This window comes from Glossina fuscipes, unplaced genomic scaffold (assembly GCF_014805625.2).
Source record: "Glossina fuscipes isolate IAEA_lab_2018 unplaced genomic scaffold, Yale_Gfus_2 231, whole genome shotgun sequence".
NCBI classification, from domain to species: Eukaryota; Metazoa; Arthropoda; class Insecta; order Diptera; family Glossinidae; genus Glossina; species Glossina fuscipes.
The window spans coordinates 351895-371432 of record NW_023998574.1 but is presented as its reverse complement, the minus strand read 5'-3'; the positions used below and the strand labels follow the sequence as shown (position 1 = coordinate 371432).

At 33.4% G+C, this 19538-nt stretch overlaps 3 protein-coding genes and 1 long non-coding RNA gene across 7 annotated transcripts in view; 3 read left to right on the top strand and 1 right to left on the bottom strand.

Moving 5' to 3' along the window:
- Positions 1-12897, top strand: part of LOC119642585 (microtubule-associated protein Jupiter-like) — a 153817-nt gene extending 140920 nt beyond the window's left edge. For all 3 annotated transcript variants that reach the window (XM_038041774.1, XM_038041775.1, XM_038041773.1), the window contains 2 exons: positions 7437-7691; positions 11905-12897. In XM_038041774.1, the coding sequence (XP_037897702.1) occupies positions 7437-7691; positions 11905-12038 (389 nt within the window). In that variant the 3' untranslated portion in view covers positions 12039-12897. The remainder of the gene's footprint in view (positions 1-7436; positions 7692-11904) is intronic.
- Positions 8255-11894, top strand: LOC119642587 (microtubule-associated protein Jupiter-like). The gene has a single exon (XM_038041776.1). The coding sequence runs from the start codon at positions 10752-10754 to the stop codon at positions 11157-11159; it is 408 nt and encodes a 135-aa protein (XP_037897704.1). The 5' UTR covers positions 8255-10751; the 3' UTR covers positions 11160-11894.
- Positions 12898-13196: 299 nt separating the features above from the next.
- Positions 13197-14623, bottom strand: LOC119642600 (D-aminoacyl-tRNA deacylase). 2 transcript variants are annotated; one of them, XM_038041793.1, is made up of 4 exons: positions 14432-14623; positions 14272-14362; positions 13979-14214; positions 13197-13921 (listed from the first exon to the last, which is right to left on the bottom strand). In XM_038041793.1, exons 1-4 carry the CDS (start codon positions 14472-14474, stop codon positions 13773-13775), a joined length of 519 nt encoding a protein of 172 aa, XP_037897721.1. In that variant the 5' UTR covers positions 14475-14623; the 3' UTR covers positions 13197-13772. The 2 variants fall into 2 exon arrangements, with proteins under 2 accessions (XP_037897721.1, XP_037897722.1); XM_038041794.1 differs by having other exon boundaries at positions 13986-14214; positions 14432-14621.
- Positions 14624-14898: 275 nt separating this feature from the next.
- On the top strand, positions 14899-16621 carry LOC119642602. Its single transcript, XR_005248091.1, has 3 exons — positions 14899-15748; positions 15821-15988; positions 16061-16621. It is a non-coding gene; the product is annotated as an uncharacterized LOC119642602 (long non-coding RNA).
- Positions 16622-19538: the final 2917 nt, after the last annotated feature.

The window sequence follows — 19538 nt, the reverse complement described above, 5'->3', positions numbered from 1 at the left end:
CGCTACGACCTCGGCTACTTTTGTAAACATGTAGGCATGTTGGTGACAAAGTGTTCTTTTAAATCTTTTTCTGGACCGTTCAATATGAATAGCCAAAAGAAGCATTTGCGGCTTGTTATTGCTTTAAAAAAAGGTAGTAGAATAAAGTACACTGCAGACGAAAATTGTACCGTTTATAGGACTCTTATTTTGACTTTTGCAAACCTCTTCAATTGGTTTAAAAAGTTTAGAGCTGGCAATTTAGATTTGAGAGGTGAATACCCCAGCGCACGCCCAGCAACGACGGATCAAGATCAAGCAGCGACCTCATCAAGAGTATGCTCGCTGAAAATTCGCGATATAGTAGGCGCGACATAGTGGATGCCATTAACATTCCCAGGACGATGGTACATAATCATTTAATTAAGACGGGATATGTCGTCTATTGATTTCGCATCAAAAAAAAAGGAAGAAACTTATGGCGCACCCTAATATCATATATTTGTAAAAATTTTTTAGGTAATAATCTAACGGCTTATGTAAATCAGCTTTTAATAGAGTTTAAGTAGCCTATTACAATTATTGATTGATCATAGAGCTCTAAGATTCATCTTTTGAATCCACACGGAGGAAACTTCTTCACATTTAGTTAAACTAATTTTACGGAAAAATTCGCCAGAACATATTCACTAAGTCTCCACTATTCCACTTCACTGATTACTATGGTATTTAAGTTTTCGTATAATTACTTATGACTTAGTTCAAATTTATCTTCACAAATCATTTATTCGTGACTTGCAACCGTTTTTAGATCTAGTGATATAGAACATTACGTGGCTGTTTCTCTGGCCGTCTACAGCGTTTTCATTTTTTAAGTTTATTATGAGTATAAGTTTTTTAATTAACTCACTCTGTAATTAATTTGCTTACTAAAATCAACACCATCAATAAATATGTAATCACGCAAACAGTAGTAGTAAGGAAAACATCGTCGAGAAATATTAATAATAAAAAAAACAAGTGCCTTGCAAATTTTTCAGGTATTTTTGTAGAAACTTTACTGTTCCCTCTTCTCTTATACTTTTTCAATAAAAACCATTTAGAATGAACCATGGTAAGATACGGATCACTATTAAAAATGAGGCGCTATCGTGCTTTGTGGTCGAAAAAGTGGCCCGAAACCATTTTCAATAAAGCTCGTCTTTAGGACAAAACATGAAATCAAATTTCAAAAATTATGGCCACCTATAGGTTGAATGCAAGAAAGCGAGACGTTCATACAGACGGACAGGCTTAAATCTTGAAATCTGAATCGACTGTTTGCGGTTTTTAATCGACTGGTATAATAAGAGGTGTATCTATGCAAAGTCCTGTTGGATGTTGCTTACGTCCGCAAGAACTTAATGCACACTTATCCACAAGTGCAAAATAAATTACATATATAATTTACAATTCATCCAAAAAGGTAATACGTAAACGTTATATTAAGAAGAGAAAAACAACAGAGGTTATTCTCTCTAATATAAACAGAAACTATCTAAATTTGGAAAATTTATTAAAATAATTCAAAGAACAAAATTAAATTAGTTTGTAAATGGAAGATCGATGCAATATTCGATGTCTTTTCAATCTTCTTATTTCACTAGATTCATCCAAAAGAGGTACTGCCAAGTCATTTACGTGATTACTCAGTCTGGCAAAGCATTTTGAAAAAATTCGTTGATTTAGATTTTTCATAAACAAAAAATCAACGTCGTGCTTACGACCCCACGGGGCATTAATGATAAGAAGGACGGTTTCAGATTGATGTTCAAACAGCTTAGGCAAGACACTCAACTTGGCTATGCCCCTGTAATTGTCAACAAGTTGTCTACTTCCACTTTTGTGAATGGGAATAAGGAAACTACTCTTCTAATACAAAGGGAAAATACCTAAATTCAAAGACTCGACAGCGCAAGATTTAAGTACACATGATGGAATTCCATCAGGTCCAGGCGCACAACTATATTTTAGAGAGCTCAAGCCTTTAAAAACATCATCTTCAACAATAAACAAATTAGGAACTGAAACCAGAAGTTAGTTATAGGATATGGGTAGATTGCGGATAAATCAGTACTCAGCAAACAGATTTGAGATTTCAAAATCATCCGAGGAATCAGACCTATTAAAAGAAACATGCAAGGGACACGTGAAAATTTTTCTGTTTGAATTAACAAATTTAAGAAAGTATTTAGGATTAGCGAACAGAGAGGATTTAATGAACTGAAGGTATCTGCAATAAAAGTGGTGGTTGAGGGAGTTAAATCTATGCCTTGCCACGGAATATGCGAAATAGTCAAGAGCAGAGCCTTTGCCAAGCTTTCAATACTTCCAGTTGAGAAATCAAGTCTTACACGTGAAAGGTGATATTTTAGCAATACAATAATGATTTTATGAAAATCGTAATATTTATTTGAAAAAGTTGGATTTGGAACACTAAAACGGTTCAACGAACCATCATGCTTGTGATGAAAGGAACTGGGAGGAATTGCCGTGAAGCAAATGTCATTACAGTTGGGAGCAGTAGGGTGCACGCCTGGGGAGTTTTGAGTTTGGGAGAATATAGATGGGGTTACCAATGGAGCAGCTTGTGCGACATGCTCAGTTTGATGACCAGCATTCACACTCGAACAGACGGGGAGAGAGGATGATTTATATTGCTCTTTATTAGTTTTAGGCGATGACGCCTGAGTTGAGTGAGTGACACCACTAGGAGGCGATACACTTGCCACTTCAGCATAGCTTAAACCAGAAGGACTTCGCGGCTTATTTTCAACATTTTTGTTACAGACCGACTCAGCCATATCACGTTGACATCCTTTGAGGACATTATGAAAGCGCTAACTTGCACCAACAAGTCGGACTTAAGAGGAATTAGAGGTGACGTACCACACGCTACGCTACCAGTTGTGATTTTACTTGCTTGGGAAGAAGAGGAGTGCTCAATAAAATGACACTCATTAAACCTAGTCTTAATGACCTGAAACTTTTCCCACAAGGCGCCTAGATTTTTAGTTAACTCAAAGAAATATTTCTCGTCTCCGTGAACAATTTGTAGAAGTCTACGTCCCGCCTCCTACAGTCAGGACATGACCATCACAATCCCTTCGGGGGTCAACGACAGCATCAGCAGCACGGCCGATAATACCGGCACACCTTGTTTGGCCAAAGCGATCGCAAAGCCAACACGAAACGAATCTTTCAGATTCCGGGCCCGTTTTCGCCCGACAAGGTGTATATAAACACTCCATGTCCATTCTAAAAGACGGAAGTGGATTATGAAGAACAGACAGACAAATTGCAAAAAAATTCTCAACACAAAAATTTATCAACCAATTTCAGCAAAACTTCTCTGTTACGTTGACACTGTAACAAGAGATCAAAAGCAAAACAAACTACAAACACCGAAAAAATAAACAGAGAAAAAGAAAGAAAAAAAAAAAAAACAAAAAAAGAGAGATTTATATCGGAGCCCAAATTTTTGTTTGCAAAAACCCAATGAATCAAAGCTTAAAGAAAAAATACTTCTTTTACTTTGAAATCACTCACTTTCTTCTCAAAGTGTATTATAAATTTATTATAGTGTATAAGGCAAAATAGCCACGAAATTCAACAAGAAATTAAAATATTAATTACCGAAACAAAATATAGACGACTATACCGCGCGACAGAGTAGCCAAATTTTATATGGTCTTTTGATTTTAATCTTTGGTCAATATGTAAGACAAGATCTTTTACACAGATGTGGATAGGAGTATCATTGTCATTAAAAAGTAGTGAAGGAGAAGAACCCGAATTTAGTGTAAACGTAATACGTTTTAATTTAGTTCATGTCCGTCAACGGAGCCTACTGATGCGCCAGTTTTGCCTATTTATTTGCGGCACATAGGAATCAACTTGTGTCTCTAAAGTGTGCTTTTGAACAAGATGTTAACACCAGCCTTTGAAAAAATATTAAAATCACGGAATATAAAGTGAAAAATTTACATTTGCCCCGTGTATTCTCAGCGCGCTTTCAGAAACGAGACAAAAAGGTTGTATCCGTCTTGGGCCGAATGTTGGATGTCCCTCATTGTAAGGTGATTTGCAAAGCTTACGAAGTATTAAGCAGAAGAAGGCTTAACAGTGAACGGAATTAACAAATTTGTCATATGGATTTCTTGAGGATTCTGGCAGATATTCATATTAAGTCTTAAGTAGCTATGCGCCCATAGGTTACAAGTGGTGTTCTATGCATTTAACGGATAGATGGCGACCATTTTGATGACCCATTTTTATACCATTTATGACCGTTAACTGAGAACGTAAGCGCCCAGTTCCAATGAAAGTTACGAAGAGACAGTACAGCCGAAAGGACGAGAAAATATGCCTAAAATTGCTTGGAATTTTGCATTCTTGAAGGACCCACCGTGTCATTCCGTGTACAAAACCTAAAAAAAGGCCGAAAAGATGAAGTTGCGCTGATTAGATTCGAACCCTACATCCAGGGCCATGTTCGTTTGCATTTGATCGGGCTGACACAACCCATAATAACATTAACAAGAACAAATTAAAAGTTTCCAAATGCATTTGTACGTGAATGAGGTAAATCACATTCAATGTTCAAATCTCAAGGTGAAAATTGCAAATATCTAAAAGAAGAAAGTTTTAACGAAAGTGAAGACTATTCGACAAACTCAGCACGCCGAAATTAAATAGAAAAACTTTACCCATTGCTATATGTTGACTTTAAAGTAAGCTGGACGTCGTAGATTTCTGAAATGAGTATAACTTTCTTACCCGTTTTTCGTTTACTTTATTTATTTTTAAAAATTTCGCTAATGATCTGTAATTTAAATCACAAATTTCCATAAAAATTTCAAACCTAACCAGATAACATAATTTTTTCGTTAAAAAAAGAAAATTCCAACACTCGAAGACAAAGACAAAAATTTGATTTGCTATACTACGTAGCACTTAATGTCGTGGCTGGCGATGGTTAACTGGTGCAGCAGTGCAAGGTTTGTCTGCCTTACTAAACTATGTTATCTGCATGATTTCAATCTTTTTAAGCTGGTCTTCACAATGAACTGTAAATACAAATTCGAGGCAATTTGTGCTCCCGTTAGCAGTAATATCGTATCGGTGCTGTGTTAACACAATATTTATGCAGAAATTCGTTATGGTTAAACCTAAAGACAATAATAACCATACAAACTAACAGACAAGGCACCAGCAAGGGGAGATAGTCTAGCATTGTTACATTCTTTTTTTTCTTTTGTTGATGATTTTCTTCATAAACGCCTTGTTTTTGGGAGTTACATTCTTTCTCTGCTTGTTTTTCTTTTTTCGTTTCCTTAACTTTGGCAAACTTTTTGCCTTGTAATATGTACGAACCTATATATACAGTATCCCCTCATGGTTATCAGAATTTCTGTGAATTTATATGCAAAACCAAATGGTCTTTTAACAGCCTTTTAGTGTACGCTTGACTTAGTTTTGTTGTGATCGATTCAAAATTTAAAACAGGTAGGAATATAACCATAACCATTACCATTAAAATCTTTAGCGTCCCATGCATTTATTTATAGTTATAAAAAAGTGAATAGGATAAAATTTACTTTTAACTTGTAGTTCACTAAAAGGGATTGCTAAGAAAATTTAATCCGGCACGTCGTGACGTCCACCATAGTTAACGTACAATAAATATACTTAGCTTGTCGCTTTCGACACTCCAAACATGTTTATTTGATACCCATATCGAAAGCACAGTTAAGAAAAAATGAATCCACCACGTAGTGCTGTCCACCATATTTATTTTAGAATGAGCAGAATTTGAGGCAGATAATATATCTTCATTTTAGGTATGTACAAAATAATTTTAAACATTTCTTTCCTTTTTTGCACGTAAATAATTTTCCGTAAAATAAATGTGAAAGATTTAAGCATTCTGCGTTTCATAATTTATGAATAATTAACAAAAACCTACAACTCTTTGCTGGGAGGAGAAAATTCCAATATTTCTACTAAATTTATAGTCGATATCTTGAGTTTTGCGTCAAGGACGGTATCAGCAGTGCACATCACACAGACGGGCGGATATGGCTTAATCGATTCAGATTTTCACACTAACCAAGAATATTATACACTTTATAGAGTCTCTGAAACTATTATTATTATATCATTATATTTCGGTGCCGGTTATAAAAAATATGTCACATATACATTCATACAGTTAACTAGTTTTCTAAAGCTAAATGATTTTTTTTCTTAAGGCTATGCATATAAACCTACCTTTACCGTACTTTGTTTAATAACTTTGTTTTATATAAAAATTTTGTTTATTGTGTGATTTGTGGCCAAGATTCTACTATCAATCGTCTAAACGATGTTCAGAAGCAACCCATATACCCTCACAGTTAACTCTCAAAAAGTAAAAGAGATTGTAGAGTTTATTATAGTTTCATTATTTTTACATTTACAAATTTACTTTCTTAAGCAAAGGCTTTTTAGTTTACGCGTATACATTAATAACAACGTTTACTCGCGTTCTTGTGCAAACACCAGCACCCTTTACGTAACCTGCACATACCAGAATTACAAATTTCGCTGATGAATGTCAATAACTTGTTAACTGTTTCTTCCTTTTCAAAAATTTAAATGGGTTTATGATTATAAAAAAAGGCACGACAAAGTCGTCCCAAAAAGACTTCTGTGATCTGTCACTAGGAATACTCTTTCGGGTAATTGAAAAGTTCTTCCATTCGGTCCTGTTATTAAGACGAAGACACCGTTCAAAGAAGTTCCGTGGTTGCCGAATTTAATGATAAATGGCCGGGATGTGCATACATTGGGCACGATAACGGACGCATTACGATTTTCGAGTCAATTAATCAGTTTGTTATTTTCTCCTGCATCATAAAAGACATAAGGAACAGAATTTGTCAGCAATTACAGTCGCAATAATTGGTATTCTTTCATTACGGACGTCAACATTTTCAAGAACATTTGAACGGTTTTTCCCCTGGGATTTTTAATATATTAGACCTATTGCCCCATAATTTGTTGATCCAAAATTTTCTCACGGCTCAGCGCACGCTTTTTTTTTAAATTTTGGGCCTCCACGGGATGGTATCACATGACATTTTCTGCAATATACATTTTTCTATTTCTACAATTTTCCATATTAAATTTGTTTCTTGATTTTCCATTTTTATTTTCTTAAATAAATGCATTTTTTATTTATTTCATTTACTTATAACACATAATTATAAATAATATTAATTATAAAGTATGTTTATAACTAATTTCTTTGTTTTTGCACCGCTCTCACGCGATCCTATGTGCGCGTGCGCCCCTAGTCAATTTTTTACCCGTGATTAACCAAAAAACGTCCGAAAAATCTTTTTTTTCCTTCCTCTACTTTTCCGTTATTGCAGGTGATCAACCACGCCGTGGTCAAAAGAATTTGGATTCGTATCAACGTTTATTTGGCGAACCCGAACGTCCAGTAACTCCTGCCAAAAATCACATGAAGAGTAACATTCCATTTGGTTCTAGCACTGAAGCAGCTCAAACTTTGATCACCAATGGAAACGGTCACTACAATGGTAAATGCGGTTCGGTATCGTCGGCATCCTCATCGGTTTCTTCGTCCACTGAAAATCTTAAAATGAATGGCCACTCGAAAACAGGTAAATATTTTCTACCTTTGACGCTTCTGTAATAAATATTGATAGTAATAGAATTCATCGGTACTTACTATGACATTAGTTCGTTTCTATTGATGTTGTAAATATGTATCTGCATTTATGTGCATATGTAATCACAAACCGATTATATTAACTCTGTCTATTATACCGTTTCATTTTGAAGAAGAAGTATTATGAGGTTTGGGAAGGAAAATGTTCAGCAGCCACTAATCGCGCGCAGATATTAATTAAAAACTTAGCCACTCGGCAATTGAAAAAAAAAATTATGAAGTAACCGTCATCAAACAAGAAATCGTCAAACAAGTAATTGTTAAACTGAAACAAGGCTTGCCAACGCTTCATAGTATTCCATTATTATACACTATACCAATTGTGGTGCAGGATATATTATTTTGCCGACGTATGTAACACGCAGAAAGGCTTAAAATAGGCCCATCTTTTAATACTCCGATCAATAGAAAAAGTGATTGTGAATCTAAGCCGATCTATCTGTCTATATGCCCGCGTGATGTCTGTCCATGTAAAATTGTGTTCAATCTGCAGGTCGCAATTTTTGAGATATTTTTACTACTGATTACCGGCCCGAGGACGAACACTATTGGAAATGGTTTGTATTGTTTTCGACTACTCCCCATGCAGCACCCTATTTTTAAAAGTCGTATGAAAAAAATTGAAGTTTCAAAATTTTCTTGACAAAACTTGTTCTGTAATAATACGTGGACATTCTAAACTGTGTGAACATCTTGGTGCGTCTGCGACAATTTTTTCAACCTTCTCTCATATAATCATTCTTACGAACACTGCATCTTCATGTAATATAAAGGTCAAATTTTTAATATTTCATTGTGAAAATTGGTTCATAATAGTAAATTGACAAAAAAAAATCAACCTTTTCGAATGTAGTTCACGAAAGTCTGCGGGATTTCATGAAAAGTGTGCATTTGCATGAAAATAATGCGTAATTTTTGGTGTGTTATTACGTAAACGAATGAGTAACTGTATTAAACAAAACTGTGTAAAGTTATTAACAGTCGAACGTGCCCGACTATAATGTTCTTACTTTTTTTTCACATATCCAATTGTAAAAATTTGAAATGCGGATTTGAGAAACAAATGTCGCATCGGTGTAATGATGCGTCGGATAAAGATTTGAAACATATAGCTGTTTGCTGCGCTATGAAGAATTGTCTGAACACTAAAAAAATGAATAGCATTGGACCGTTGTGCCAATTAAAAGCATTCGCGGACAATATTGTGTGCTCGAACATTATAAAAGGAGGCCGTTTTTGGATCATGCCGCCACTCAGGGTGAAAGCTGGGTGTATTTTGAAATCTTATCGGTACACCCATGCGCATCATCTATGTGAATCGCAAAACCGAATCGGATTGGCAGGAAAGTAGGAAAACTGTGCTCTGCATTTGGTGGAATAGAAAGAAAGCCACACGGGATCAACGTTTTATATGACGTCCGCATATGCATCTAGACACCAAAAGCAGTTCGCGACGCATTGGAAATACTGAACTGAAATGCTAAATCATGCGCCTTACGCATCAGACTCGATCACTTCCGTTTACTACTTATTTGCCACGTACTTGCCGAATTGTGTTTCGGTTCACTCAAGGATGGCCCGACGAATCCGCAAATTGCTTAAAAGATTTGAAAAATATGTAACTAACAATAGAGCATACTTTTTATCCTTTTTGCTCGAAAAGAAAATTGCATTTATAATCGTACATCTGTCATATGTAGTGCAAAGGACAATAGACAATTTTAGTCTCCATATTGACGTGTGGTATGACAGTTCATAGACTATTTAGCAAAAAGCCTTGCAGCGTTTGTTAACTTAGTCAAAAGTATATACCATTTGAAAATGAACCAAAATTTGCAAAATTTTTGAATAATTTGCTTCGTTTTGCCATATAATATTTTAAGAAAATTCATGACACTGTTTCAGTAAAATGTGCACAATAAACATATGCTTACTCAGTGTCGCGTTGGAAACGTTGACGTTAGGGATCCTCAGCGGCCTGGTCGATCGATCTTCGATAAACCCAACAAAATTTCATCTTATGAGGTCATTGCTCAACTTCAAATCGTCTCGAAAACTATTTGGAATCAATACGCACATAAATTTCAATATTTCGATATAAAAGGAATGAACGGTGAAACTTTAAAAGCCCAAATTTCTATCTGTTTTTCATTGCTGAAACGAAAGGCAACAGAATCAAATATACAATGAAAAGAAGGATGGTTTAGTTTTTCACCCAGAAATCTCAAAACTTTATAGTGATTGTATAATATGTGGGTTTACCAGAAAACTGGCGAAAAGAAACCAAAACAGCACAGTTTTCGTTTAATAAAATGCATTTAAGATAAAAGAGGAAACTGTTTACTTAATTCAATACAACGCTGAAGCTAAAAAATAAAACTCTTAGTGTGTACATGCAGAACTTAGCTAAAATTTTAAAAAGCGGTCTGCGATTTTTCAACTTACCCTTTATATACGTCCAAGATGCAGAAGTCAACGGAAAAACGCCACAATTAATAAAATCCCAATTTTTTTCACTCTTACACTTAATACTTTAATAATACTTTAATTAATACTTTTACTTACACATATAAGTTTTTTACCTTGCATGCCTGTCACATGCACGTTTTCTACAAAAATCATAGCACCTTCCCATTTGACTTCAAATATTATTTTCAAACAATTTGTCTCATTATCAAAACATCTCTGAGGAAATAGCACCAAAAATATAAAATAAAAAACTTGATCTAATCTTTGAGAACTTTCATCTTTTTGAAGCTTTATAAATATATATTTTTTTCGCCTTTGATTGCGTTTAACATATATTTTAAAATTTTGACTTATTTTACGGTTTTGCAATTTTTTAAACGCTACAAATTTCCCGAACGATACCAAAAACAAAGATAAGCAAAATGAGTAGTAAGTAAAATCCCAAGCAACGTTGCACACCCTAAAAAAATTCAAAAGTACATCCTATAATACATTATTGCACCCTTCTGCAGAGACTGATGAAATGTGTCCGACGCCAATGTCAACTCCATCCTCGCCACGCACCGAAAAATCTGAAGCAAGTAATATTGAAATTAATTGTGAAGAAAAAAAAGCCATGGATTCGTTGCGTTCGAAAATATCTGAAAACCACGCAGATACCGGGGCATTAAATGAAGGAAGCCAGACACGCCGTGAGACAGGTTCAAATCCAGAAAATCCTCATTCATATAGTGTTGCTCCCGATTCTCAAAATCGTCAAGAACCTCTTGAACCTTGTGTAGACAAACCATCTAAAGCGCCAACACCACGAAATCCCATTACAGGTTTGGGCTTGGGAAATGACGGTGTAGGTGGTTTGAAACCCAAGAAACCCAGAAGTCGCCGAGGTGATAAATATTGTTTGTACATAATTGACATTAACGAAACTTGAGTTTAATAAGTTGTTTCTTCGCCTATTTTCACGGATCAGTGGGGCAACACACAGAAAGCTCTTGCTGTGTCGATTAGACACCTTATAGTTAAGGGATATTCTGCGCCGCTGTCTGACAGATCTACCTCAAGGCCTTTCCACTAAACTATTCTGTCGAATGCCACAACTGCTCTACTTGGAGCATCATATTTTATGAAATATTCGACGAACGCCCGATCCCCGTTTCTGCGGATGGCCAAACATTAGTGTGTTTGAGTCCCTTCGCAGAGGTGCCCGAAGATGTCTACATTTTTCTTCCCTCACCGGGGTTATATCCCGGGTAGAAAGAAACTAGTTTTAAAGTCTCTTCCCTCTAGCTCCAGTAACTTATATGAGCATTCTAGAGGTTTGCTCATTCTAGGCGAGGGAACTTTTTTAGTGTTTGTGCTAAGTGGGCATTCAAAGTATCGAAAACTTTTGTCCGTAGCGTTTAAATAATGCTTAATAATGGTCTTCCACATTTTCTATCAACAGCTTTAATATTTTGCGCAGATTCGCAAAGATTTTGCTTAGGACCACTTGGCTTAGTAATTATGTTGTTAGATTTAAGGAAGTAAGGTAATTGCTTATAAGCAGTTAAAAAACTCTGCTTAAAAGACCTTAATGAAGATTTTTATCTTTTAGATTCCTATTGTGTGTGTGTGGGTGTACGTAACCTAACCTATTAATTTTAAAATTAAAATTTGTTTTCCTCTCTTTCATTCAGATGGAAACCCTGTTACTGGCGAGGGCTACAAACCGAATGATTTTAATAATCATACACCCAGCATGAATGGTGCCAATCAGATCATTAACAAGAATCGCATACCGCCCGGCGGTTATTCTTCGGGTCTGTGGTAAACAATCAATCCATTCTCTCTGTTAGCGAAGAATTATCATCCATCATCAAATAAAAACGACGCAAAGACATACGAAAACAACAAGAAATACTGATATCGAAGCAGAGAAAGATTGTAAAAGAAGAAGCAATAAGTACAGAACTACGGAAATAGTGTGAAAAACACTGAGAAACTAAATATTAACATAAAAAAGGAAATTCATGAAACGTTGATAACACTAAAACAAAAATATTAACCTCTAAGCTAAGACACAAACCGTCACAAACCATAAATAAACGAAAATTATAATCTAACCTTATATTTGAAATTATAACATAACCATTGGAAATACATTTACCTCCCTTTTAACCACATTCTTTCGCTCATCTTTAAAATAAAAAAAAAAAAACATGAAAAAAGAAAACTTGATAAAATATATAGAAAAGGCACCATACTATTAACATTGAATTGTTTTTAACTCTCAAATTGTACGGCTATTGGAAAAATTAATAACTCTTGCTGCTTATGTTTAAAAATGGACTAAACCAAATTTTATCAGTAAAGAACGAGATTAGCAAACCACGTTAATATAATTAATTAGCAGTTGCCTAAAAAATTTTAAAGAAAACAGTCTTGACTTTTTTCTATATATTTTAATAATTGATGAAGTGTTCATCTGTTTGTTTTCTCTCTTGTAAGCGACTGAACTGAAGAATCTGGAATTGTTTGTACGATTTGCTCAATATAAATGCAGACCAAACTACGTGATTCCTTTCGAATTAATATTGATAAAAGCTTTGTACCAAAACTAATTACAATTTCTCACCAGAATCAGCATATATTACTATAACAAGCGTTCATTCACATAAGTACACTATATACCATTCATCTAAACATCAAAGTCTGTAAACACTAATTAATATGAAATATTATTATTATAAATTTCATTAATATTTTTTTCAAATTGTGTCTTCATTAAAATCCTTTTTTCTTTTATTATTAAGAATATATACATATTTATATGGTACATCAAACATGCGTATCTATACACGAACTTTTTTTTAACATTCATACATATAATAATAATATAATTGATTCATAAGTTTGCCTTTTATGTATTTTTCTTATAGCTTTTTTAAGATTTGTGAAAATTGATATAATATTTTCAACTTATAATTTATAAAACGATATTTTTCTTAAAAATCCTCCCACGTACAGAATTTAATTGAATAATAAAATATTTGATGACATTTATAAACCCTAAAGACACCAATACATCATTTATTAGACACTCAAAAAATTTAAAAACAAAAATTCACTTATGTAAAATATTTTTTAAACAATAATTAATTTTTGTTTAATAAATTTCTTACAAATAAAAATTTAGAGAAAAAACCAAATTTGTTTCATTTTAAGATCAGTATATTCTTTTAGTAGATGTTATAATGGAAGTTAGGAGGGCAACTTCTTACTGAAACAAAGCCTATGAGTGCATACAATTTTTGCAATTTGTTTGTAGCGTGTACAACGAACTGTTTAGCAATGTAAATAAATTCTTGTAGATTTTTTCCATTTCTCAGCAATCACCGGTGTAAATCGGATTGCGACTCTTTTTTTATCTTTTGAGGTCTTTGAGGTTGAGATGAAGTGGCGCGTAAAAACCCTAAATAAAAATTACAAAATTGAAGAGACGACACTCATTTCAGGTGATTTCCCATTCCACTAAAAAACGTATTTCTCTCTTAATATTCGACATTTATTTTTCTACGTTTTCAATAACAATTTCATCTTGGTTAACCTCAACTTTCGACTTTGTTTTATTATCCAACTGTTGTGAATCTAATTCCACTGTAACAGGGCCATCATTTTGTATATGGACTTGCATATAAGCACCAAAAACACCGTCTACACATGTAAAATTCAAATACTTTAGTTTTCAAAATATACTACTTAAATACTAGCCTTTAACTTTAACTTGATCATATTCATTAGCCAGACGTTTCAGGAAACTTTGATATAGTATTTGGGCTTGTTCACCCTGCATTGCCATATGAAAGTCCGGTTTATTACCTTTTAACCGATGGTATAAAGTGAACTGTGATATACAAAGTATTTCAAGTTTCTCATCCTTTACGCTCTTCTGCCAACGTTTACCGTTTTCATCTTCAAATAAACGTAATGCTAACAGCTTACGGGAACTGAAGTTCAAATGCACTAAATACACGTTCAAGAACAGTTTGAATTATTATACTTACAGGTACTCCACATCCTTGCCGCCGTCCGTGTGAGTTATACCAATTAATACACATAGGCCACGCCCGATAGAACTAATAACTTCGTCACCAACTGAAACAAACCTTTGCAAAATATATTAAAATTGTATGAAAAATGTATTTACAATAATATAGAACATACCGGTTACTTTGGCTGCAGTGACGCGCTGCACGATCATTTTCATAGCTTTTTTTTTGTAAATCAATGCGTTCTTGCTTGATAATAATTGTAATTATAATTGGCACGAGAGAATTTACAAACAGCTGTTTACATTTTTTTATGGTTGGCAATAACGCGATATCGAATTTCTGTAAACTTTTAAAACTAATTTATTGGAAAAAGTTTTAAAGCAGTAACCATGCTTGTTTAAAAGTTTGTTTATATCCACAGATAATTGGAAATAATTCCCCAAATTCTGAAAATAAGTGCTGATGCATTGCGGCAACACTATTTTTGTGTAATTTTTGTCCTTCTCTTTGCGTTAGTTTGGTTGTTTAGAGTTGCATTTATAAAAGAAAACTGCTGTCTATAAAAAATAAAGTAAATTCCGAATAAAGTGTTTTCTTAAAAACAGCTGAACCAAAACAAAAACCTTAAATTTTTAAAAGGTAAGTAGCTTAATTCATTTGTGAAAATTTAAAAAGTTGTTTTTCTTATATAGTACAAAACCCGAATTGCTTTGCAATTCATTCGAAAACGCCATACATCCTCTATAGGAAAATCATATGTTAATGTATGAATATGTCATATAAAATAAAAATAAAGCGATATATACTCAAAGTTCAAAGTTATTTCACCTCATTTCATTTTATCAAAAACTTTACATAATTTTGTTTACTTTTGCATGGTTTTGCTATCGATTGTATCACTGCAGACTAAAATGTGATTAATGTGGAGTGCACGCCCATTGGTACAAAGTGCATAACAAGTGAAATTTCGAAATAAAAAGAAAATAATAAACAAAATTTAATGGCACACATCAAAGTGTCCAGTGTCCACAAACAACTCGTACAATCGAAACAGTATCTTCTTACCAACAGCCTTAATTACCTAGTTAATATACGAGATAGCGATTTTCGCTATCAAACAAAAACAACAAAATAAACAAAATTAGATATACAATAAGACTAACTGTAAATATTATCAAGACCAAAAATTGTATAGAAGCAAAACAATTATGAATACAAGATACAGATTCTTACGAAGTTACAATCAAGCAAATCTATCGCTGTTTTTAATTTAGCTATCTTTTTAGGTATCTTTTGCGATTGAATAGTATTGCAAATGGAACTCTTAACGCTTTGACTCTGAGCAAGTCAGAAGAATAAAAAACTCTTACCGGAAGAGAAATTAATGTTGAAATGGATTCAGAATTAACTGGTTCTGTGGACCAAACTATCAACAATCCAAACGACATCCAAAGAGGAGGAAAAAGAATTAGAGTAAATTATGTAACATGTATGATTGTTATATTAAAATTATGCATTAATAACTTACCTTCATTGTGCGAATATATTTATTTTTGTTTAGCCTTATATATATTCTTTTTGAAACTTCAATTTGTGACTTTTATAAACTGTTACTGACGTAAAACCACGTGGCTAGTTTACATCAACGTCTATTAAAATAAGCAAAATTAATAAAATGAGAAACTTCTTTAAAAGTGATGTTTAGGAAACAGATAACTATATATTCCTGGTAAGTTCACAGAACCATTAATAATTTAACATTTCTAGATAATTAGTAACCTTCAATATCACGTGCATTTAGGTTTGTACGAAAAGGAGGAGGGAAAGAAGATGGATAACGATGATTTACTTGGGTACGAAGGCTTGAGAATAGTTTCAGAGCGTGATGCGCTACATAATTTTGTGGAAATGGCTGTTCACCAGAATATTGTAACGGAAATCCCAAATCCTGTTCATTCCAGCTAAGTAATAAAATCTGTAAAGAGAGAAAAACAAAATGCACATTCGCACCGCGTCATGCAGGTGTCGGCCGAAGAAAACGAGTACCAGAACGAATTAGAAATGAAGGTATAAAATTAGGTACTAGTAATGTAGTTGTAAAAATGTATATAATTAGAATATTTGTGGAAGAGAGAGTTAGTAGAAAAAGAATATTTAAGTTGAGCAGTTGAAAGTACTGCCAGATTTAAATTGTGAATAATCCTATATTTAAGGAATGTAACTGTAAATAAAAGAACTTTGAAGTGTATTTCTCTTGAACAAAATATCCACGGTCCAGTGGTACGGACTGTATATTAGGAAAGCGAATTTTATAGCAATACGTTTATTCTGCACCAAATGATGCGGTGAAAGGCGTATTATGGAGAAAGAATACAAGCCCGCTACGCAAAGCAACAAGGTTGCAGGAAATGACATCAGCAGAAGGGTCTTTCATCTTCACGATATTTTGAAAATTTAAACCAAACGCCAATTTAATTATTTAGCTTTAACATAAACTTTGAATCCTTATAAATAAAATTAAATGTCAAATGAAAGAAATGAAATAAAAAAATGAACTTTTTCATTTGTAATACAACAACAAAATACAGTATTCATTTTTAATGGAAAAGCAAAATATATTATTCGTGTGCAACGGAAAAGTTTTAATATTTCAGTTTACGTTTCTAATTCATGTATCAGAAGGTTTTAGCTTAGCAATCTTGTTTAATGTCTTTTTTCTTAAAAAAGATTGCAACCACGCGTTGACAGGCTTGTTAAGTTCTCGCAGGAGAAAAAGTTTAATGCCGGGATGTATTGAGGCAATTTTTATGGGATTTTGGCAACGATCGAAAAACTTAGGGTTTGTAGGATTCTTGTGGGGGATAAAACGTTACGAAAAAAGAAGAAATAAGATTTGATTGAAAGAAAAGTACATTCAGAGTTTGATAGTTTTGATATCTGTCAGGAAGAGGAATGGCTGAGCTTTTCTTCGAAGTAGAATTTTTATCATCGATAAGTGATATTTTCTTCTTATTAAACAAGAAGAAAAAAGTATTTTATATATCAATAAATGAATAATGTATAAAATTATGGTTAAATAGGAAAAGTGTTACGGAAAGTTTTAGCAGAAAAATGTTTTCTAATGAAAAAATAGAAAACGGTTGATAAAAAACATAACAGAAAGGCAACAACTTGGCAAAGTAAACACTATTGGAGTAAAGGAAAGAAAAAAAATTACATGGAATAAGAGATATCTTTAGAAGAGACATTAATTAAATAAAGTAAAGAAAATTTTAAAAATGGTTGATAAAGGTTCAAGAAGTTGAGAGAGAAAAAAGAAAAGTCCAAGACTATTTAGAACATTTTTTTTTCTTAAAGAAATTACATTATTATTACCCATTTTATTACATTATATCACCCGAATAATTATCGCAAGAAGAAGCATGCAATAATTGAATTGTGAAATAAACAAAAAAGGAGTAATCGATTAAGGACAATAACGTCATATATTGCTTCGTCATCAAAACTTTATGAAAACTTTTTCGATGTGCTGTAAGAAAAAAAAACAAAAGTTAACGATATTAATTTTTTTGAAGCAGAAACTTGAAATGTCTGCCTGCAACGAGAAATATTGTATTTTATTTTCATGTAAAATGTACATTATTTTAATCGGCAGACAAGAATGCTGTTAACGTAGCCTGTATATACATTTTAATTAAACGATTTTGTTCACTTTTTTGTATGAATTAAATATTGTATTGCATGAATTCTATTGGAAATATAAATTAAATATAACCCAAGCACAGAATATATAAGTGATGGCCATCTATATTAAGAGAAAATTGATGTATAATTAATTTAATTTAATTTGCTATTTAATGCTGATTTCCTTAATGAGAAATTAAAAAAAAAAAATGTCGAGTAATGAAATTCTTCGTTATGAGAGGAAGGTAGATTTAAAGGGGTTTTAGGACCCAATTTCGGGATCTCCCATAGACATCGTGGGTCGAAACACGCAATAGACAATGCTGAGGGACACATGGATGCCCGTTCGGCAGGTTAGATTACGTGCATCCGTTCGTTAAAAGATACGTACGCATTGTTCTTTTACTTGTAACTATGGAGTGTCAGTAAGTCAAAGATATAGAAACCCACCTGCATCTCACGAACTAGCTAGCTCGGAAAAGGCACGTACTTCGGTCTCATAAGCCTTCAATTCTCCTATGGCGGCACTTTCAAGTTTCTCTAAAATTTAATGCAGTTAATAGTTCTCTGTAGACAGAAAGGAAAGTTATAAACAGTATCCGTTACATCCATTTTATGTTTTATATGTAGACGTACATATATGATACCCTATTTTTTAACATGTTCTTCATTCTCCTGCTTGAAAAGTACAACTGGTTAATGATTGACCCTAAAAATATTTGGAATTAGTTCCCGTTCTCTTTCCTTTCGGTTTTTCTTCCCGCTATATCCGCCAATTTGTATACAACTGCTCTTTCATTGTTTTCTTTAATGAATGAACTTTATTTGTATCTATTTTATATAAATCCACCTTATGTAAATAAGTAGTAACATACTTGAGTTTACCTTTCACATTTTTTTTATAGAAATGTAAATGGCCACTCGTATTGCGCATGAGACAAGAACCTTATGATTTAGTTTTCCTTTCATAAGCACATCAGTGTTTTTCTTGTTGAATTTGAAGTACGTATAAATTTTAAAAGTTTGCAAAAATTTAAGTTAAAAAAATTAAATTCCATTAGTCACATGTGGTTATATATATTGAAATACACGCAATCAATTTTATTTTGCTGGGCGAAAATGGTTTCGATCGCTCCGGCTTTTCGACCACCAATATTGCAATTTTCAAAACGTGTTGTGTAATAGTGATTCGATCTCTGAGTTGATATAAAAAATTTGGTTCGCCGGAGGCATTTTTTTGCACCTCCTTTCTTCTAATCGCAACCTTTTAAACGGCATATCTTTCAATTAAATAAACCGCCCGTCTGAAGAACGTGTATTGATGTGTACAATGGAATGAGAAGAGATTAAAAGAATAATTGCCTTTAATACAAACCCATAAAATGAGCAGTGAAGTGTAAAGAGTGTTTGCATTGAGCTGGAATTTTGAAATGCAACAACTCAATACAAAAATAAAAAAGTAAGGAAAATAAGCTGAAAACTATGAGCAAACATGGTAAAACTTACACGAAAGTCTCGTAAGCACTTACGTTTTCCTGCTAAGTTCGTATTTACCAGCATTTTTATACTTCCACGCATATCAGCAGCAACCACAA

Excerpts from the sequence above, each read along its gene's own strand:
- LOC119642587 (XM_038041776.1), top strand. The coding sequence starts at position 10,752 with ATGTGTCCGACGCCAATGTCAACTCCATCCTCGCCACGCACCGAAAAA.
- LOC119642600 (XM_038041793.1), bottom strand. The coding sequence starts at position 14,474 with ATGAAAATGATCGTGCAGCGCGTCACTGCAGCCAAAGTAACCG. Across the intron at positions 14,363-14,431 it reads CACTGCAGCCAAAGTAACCG|TTGGTGACGAAGTTATTAGT; the intron begins GTATGTTCTATA and ends GGTTTGTTTCAG. Across the intron at positions 14,215-14,271 it reads GGCAAGGATGTGGAGTACCT|TTCCCGTAAGCTGTTAGCAT; the intron begins GTAAGTATAATA and ends TTTGAACTTCAG.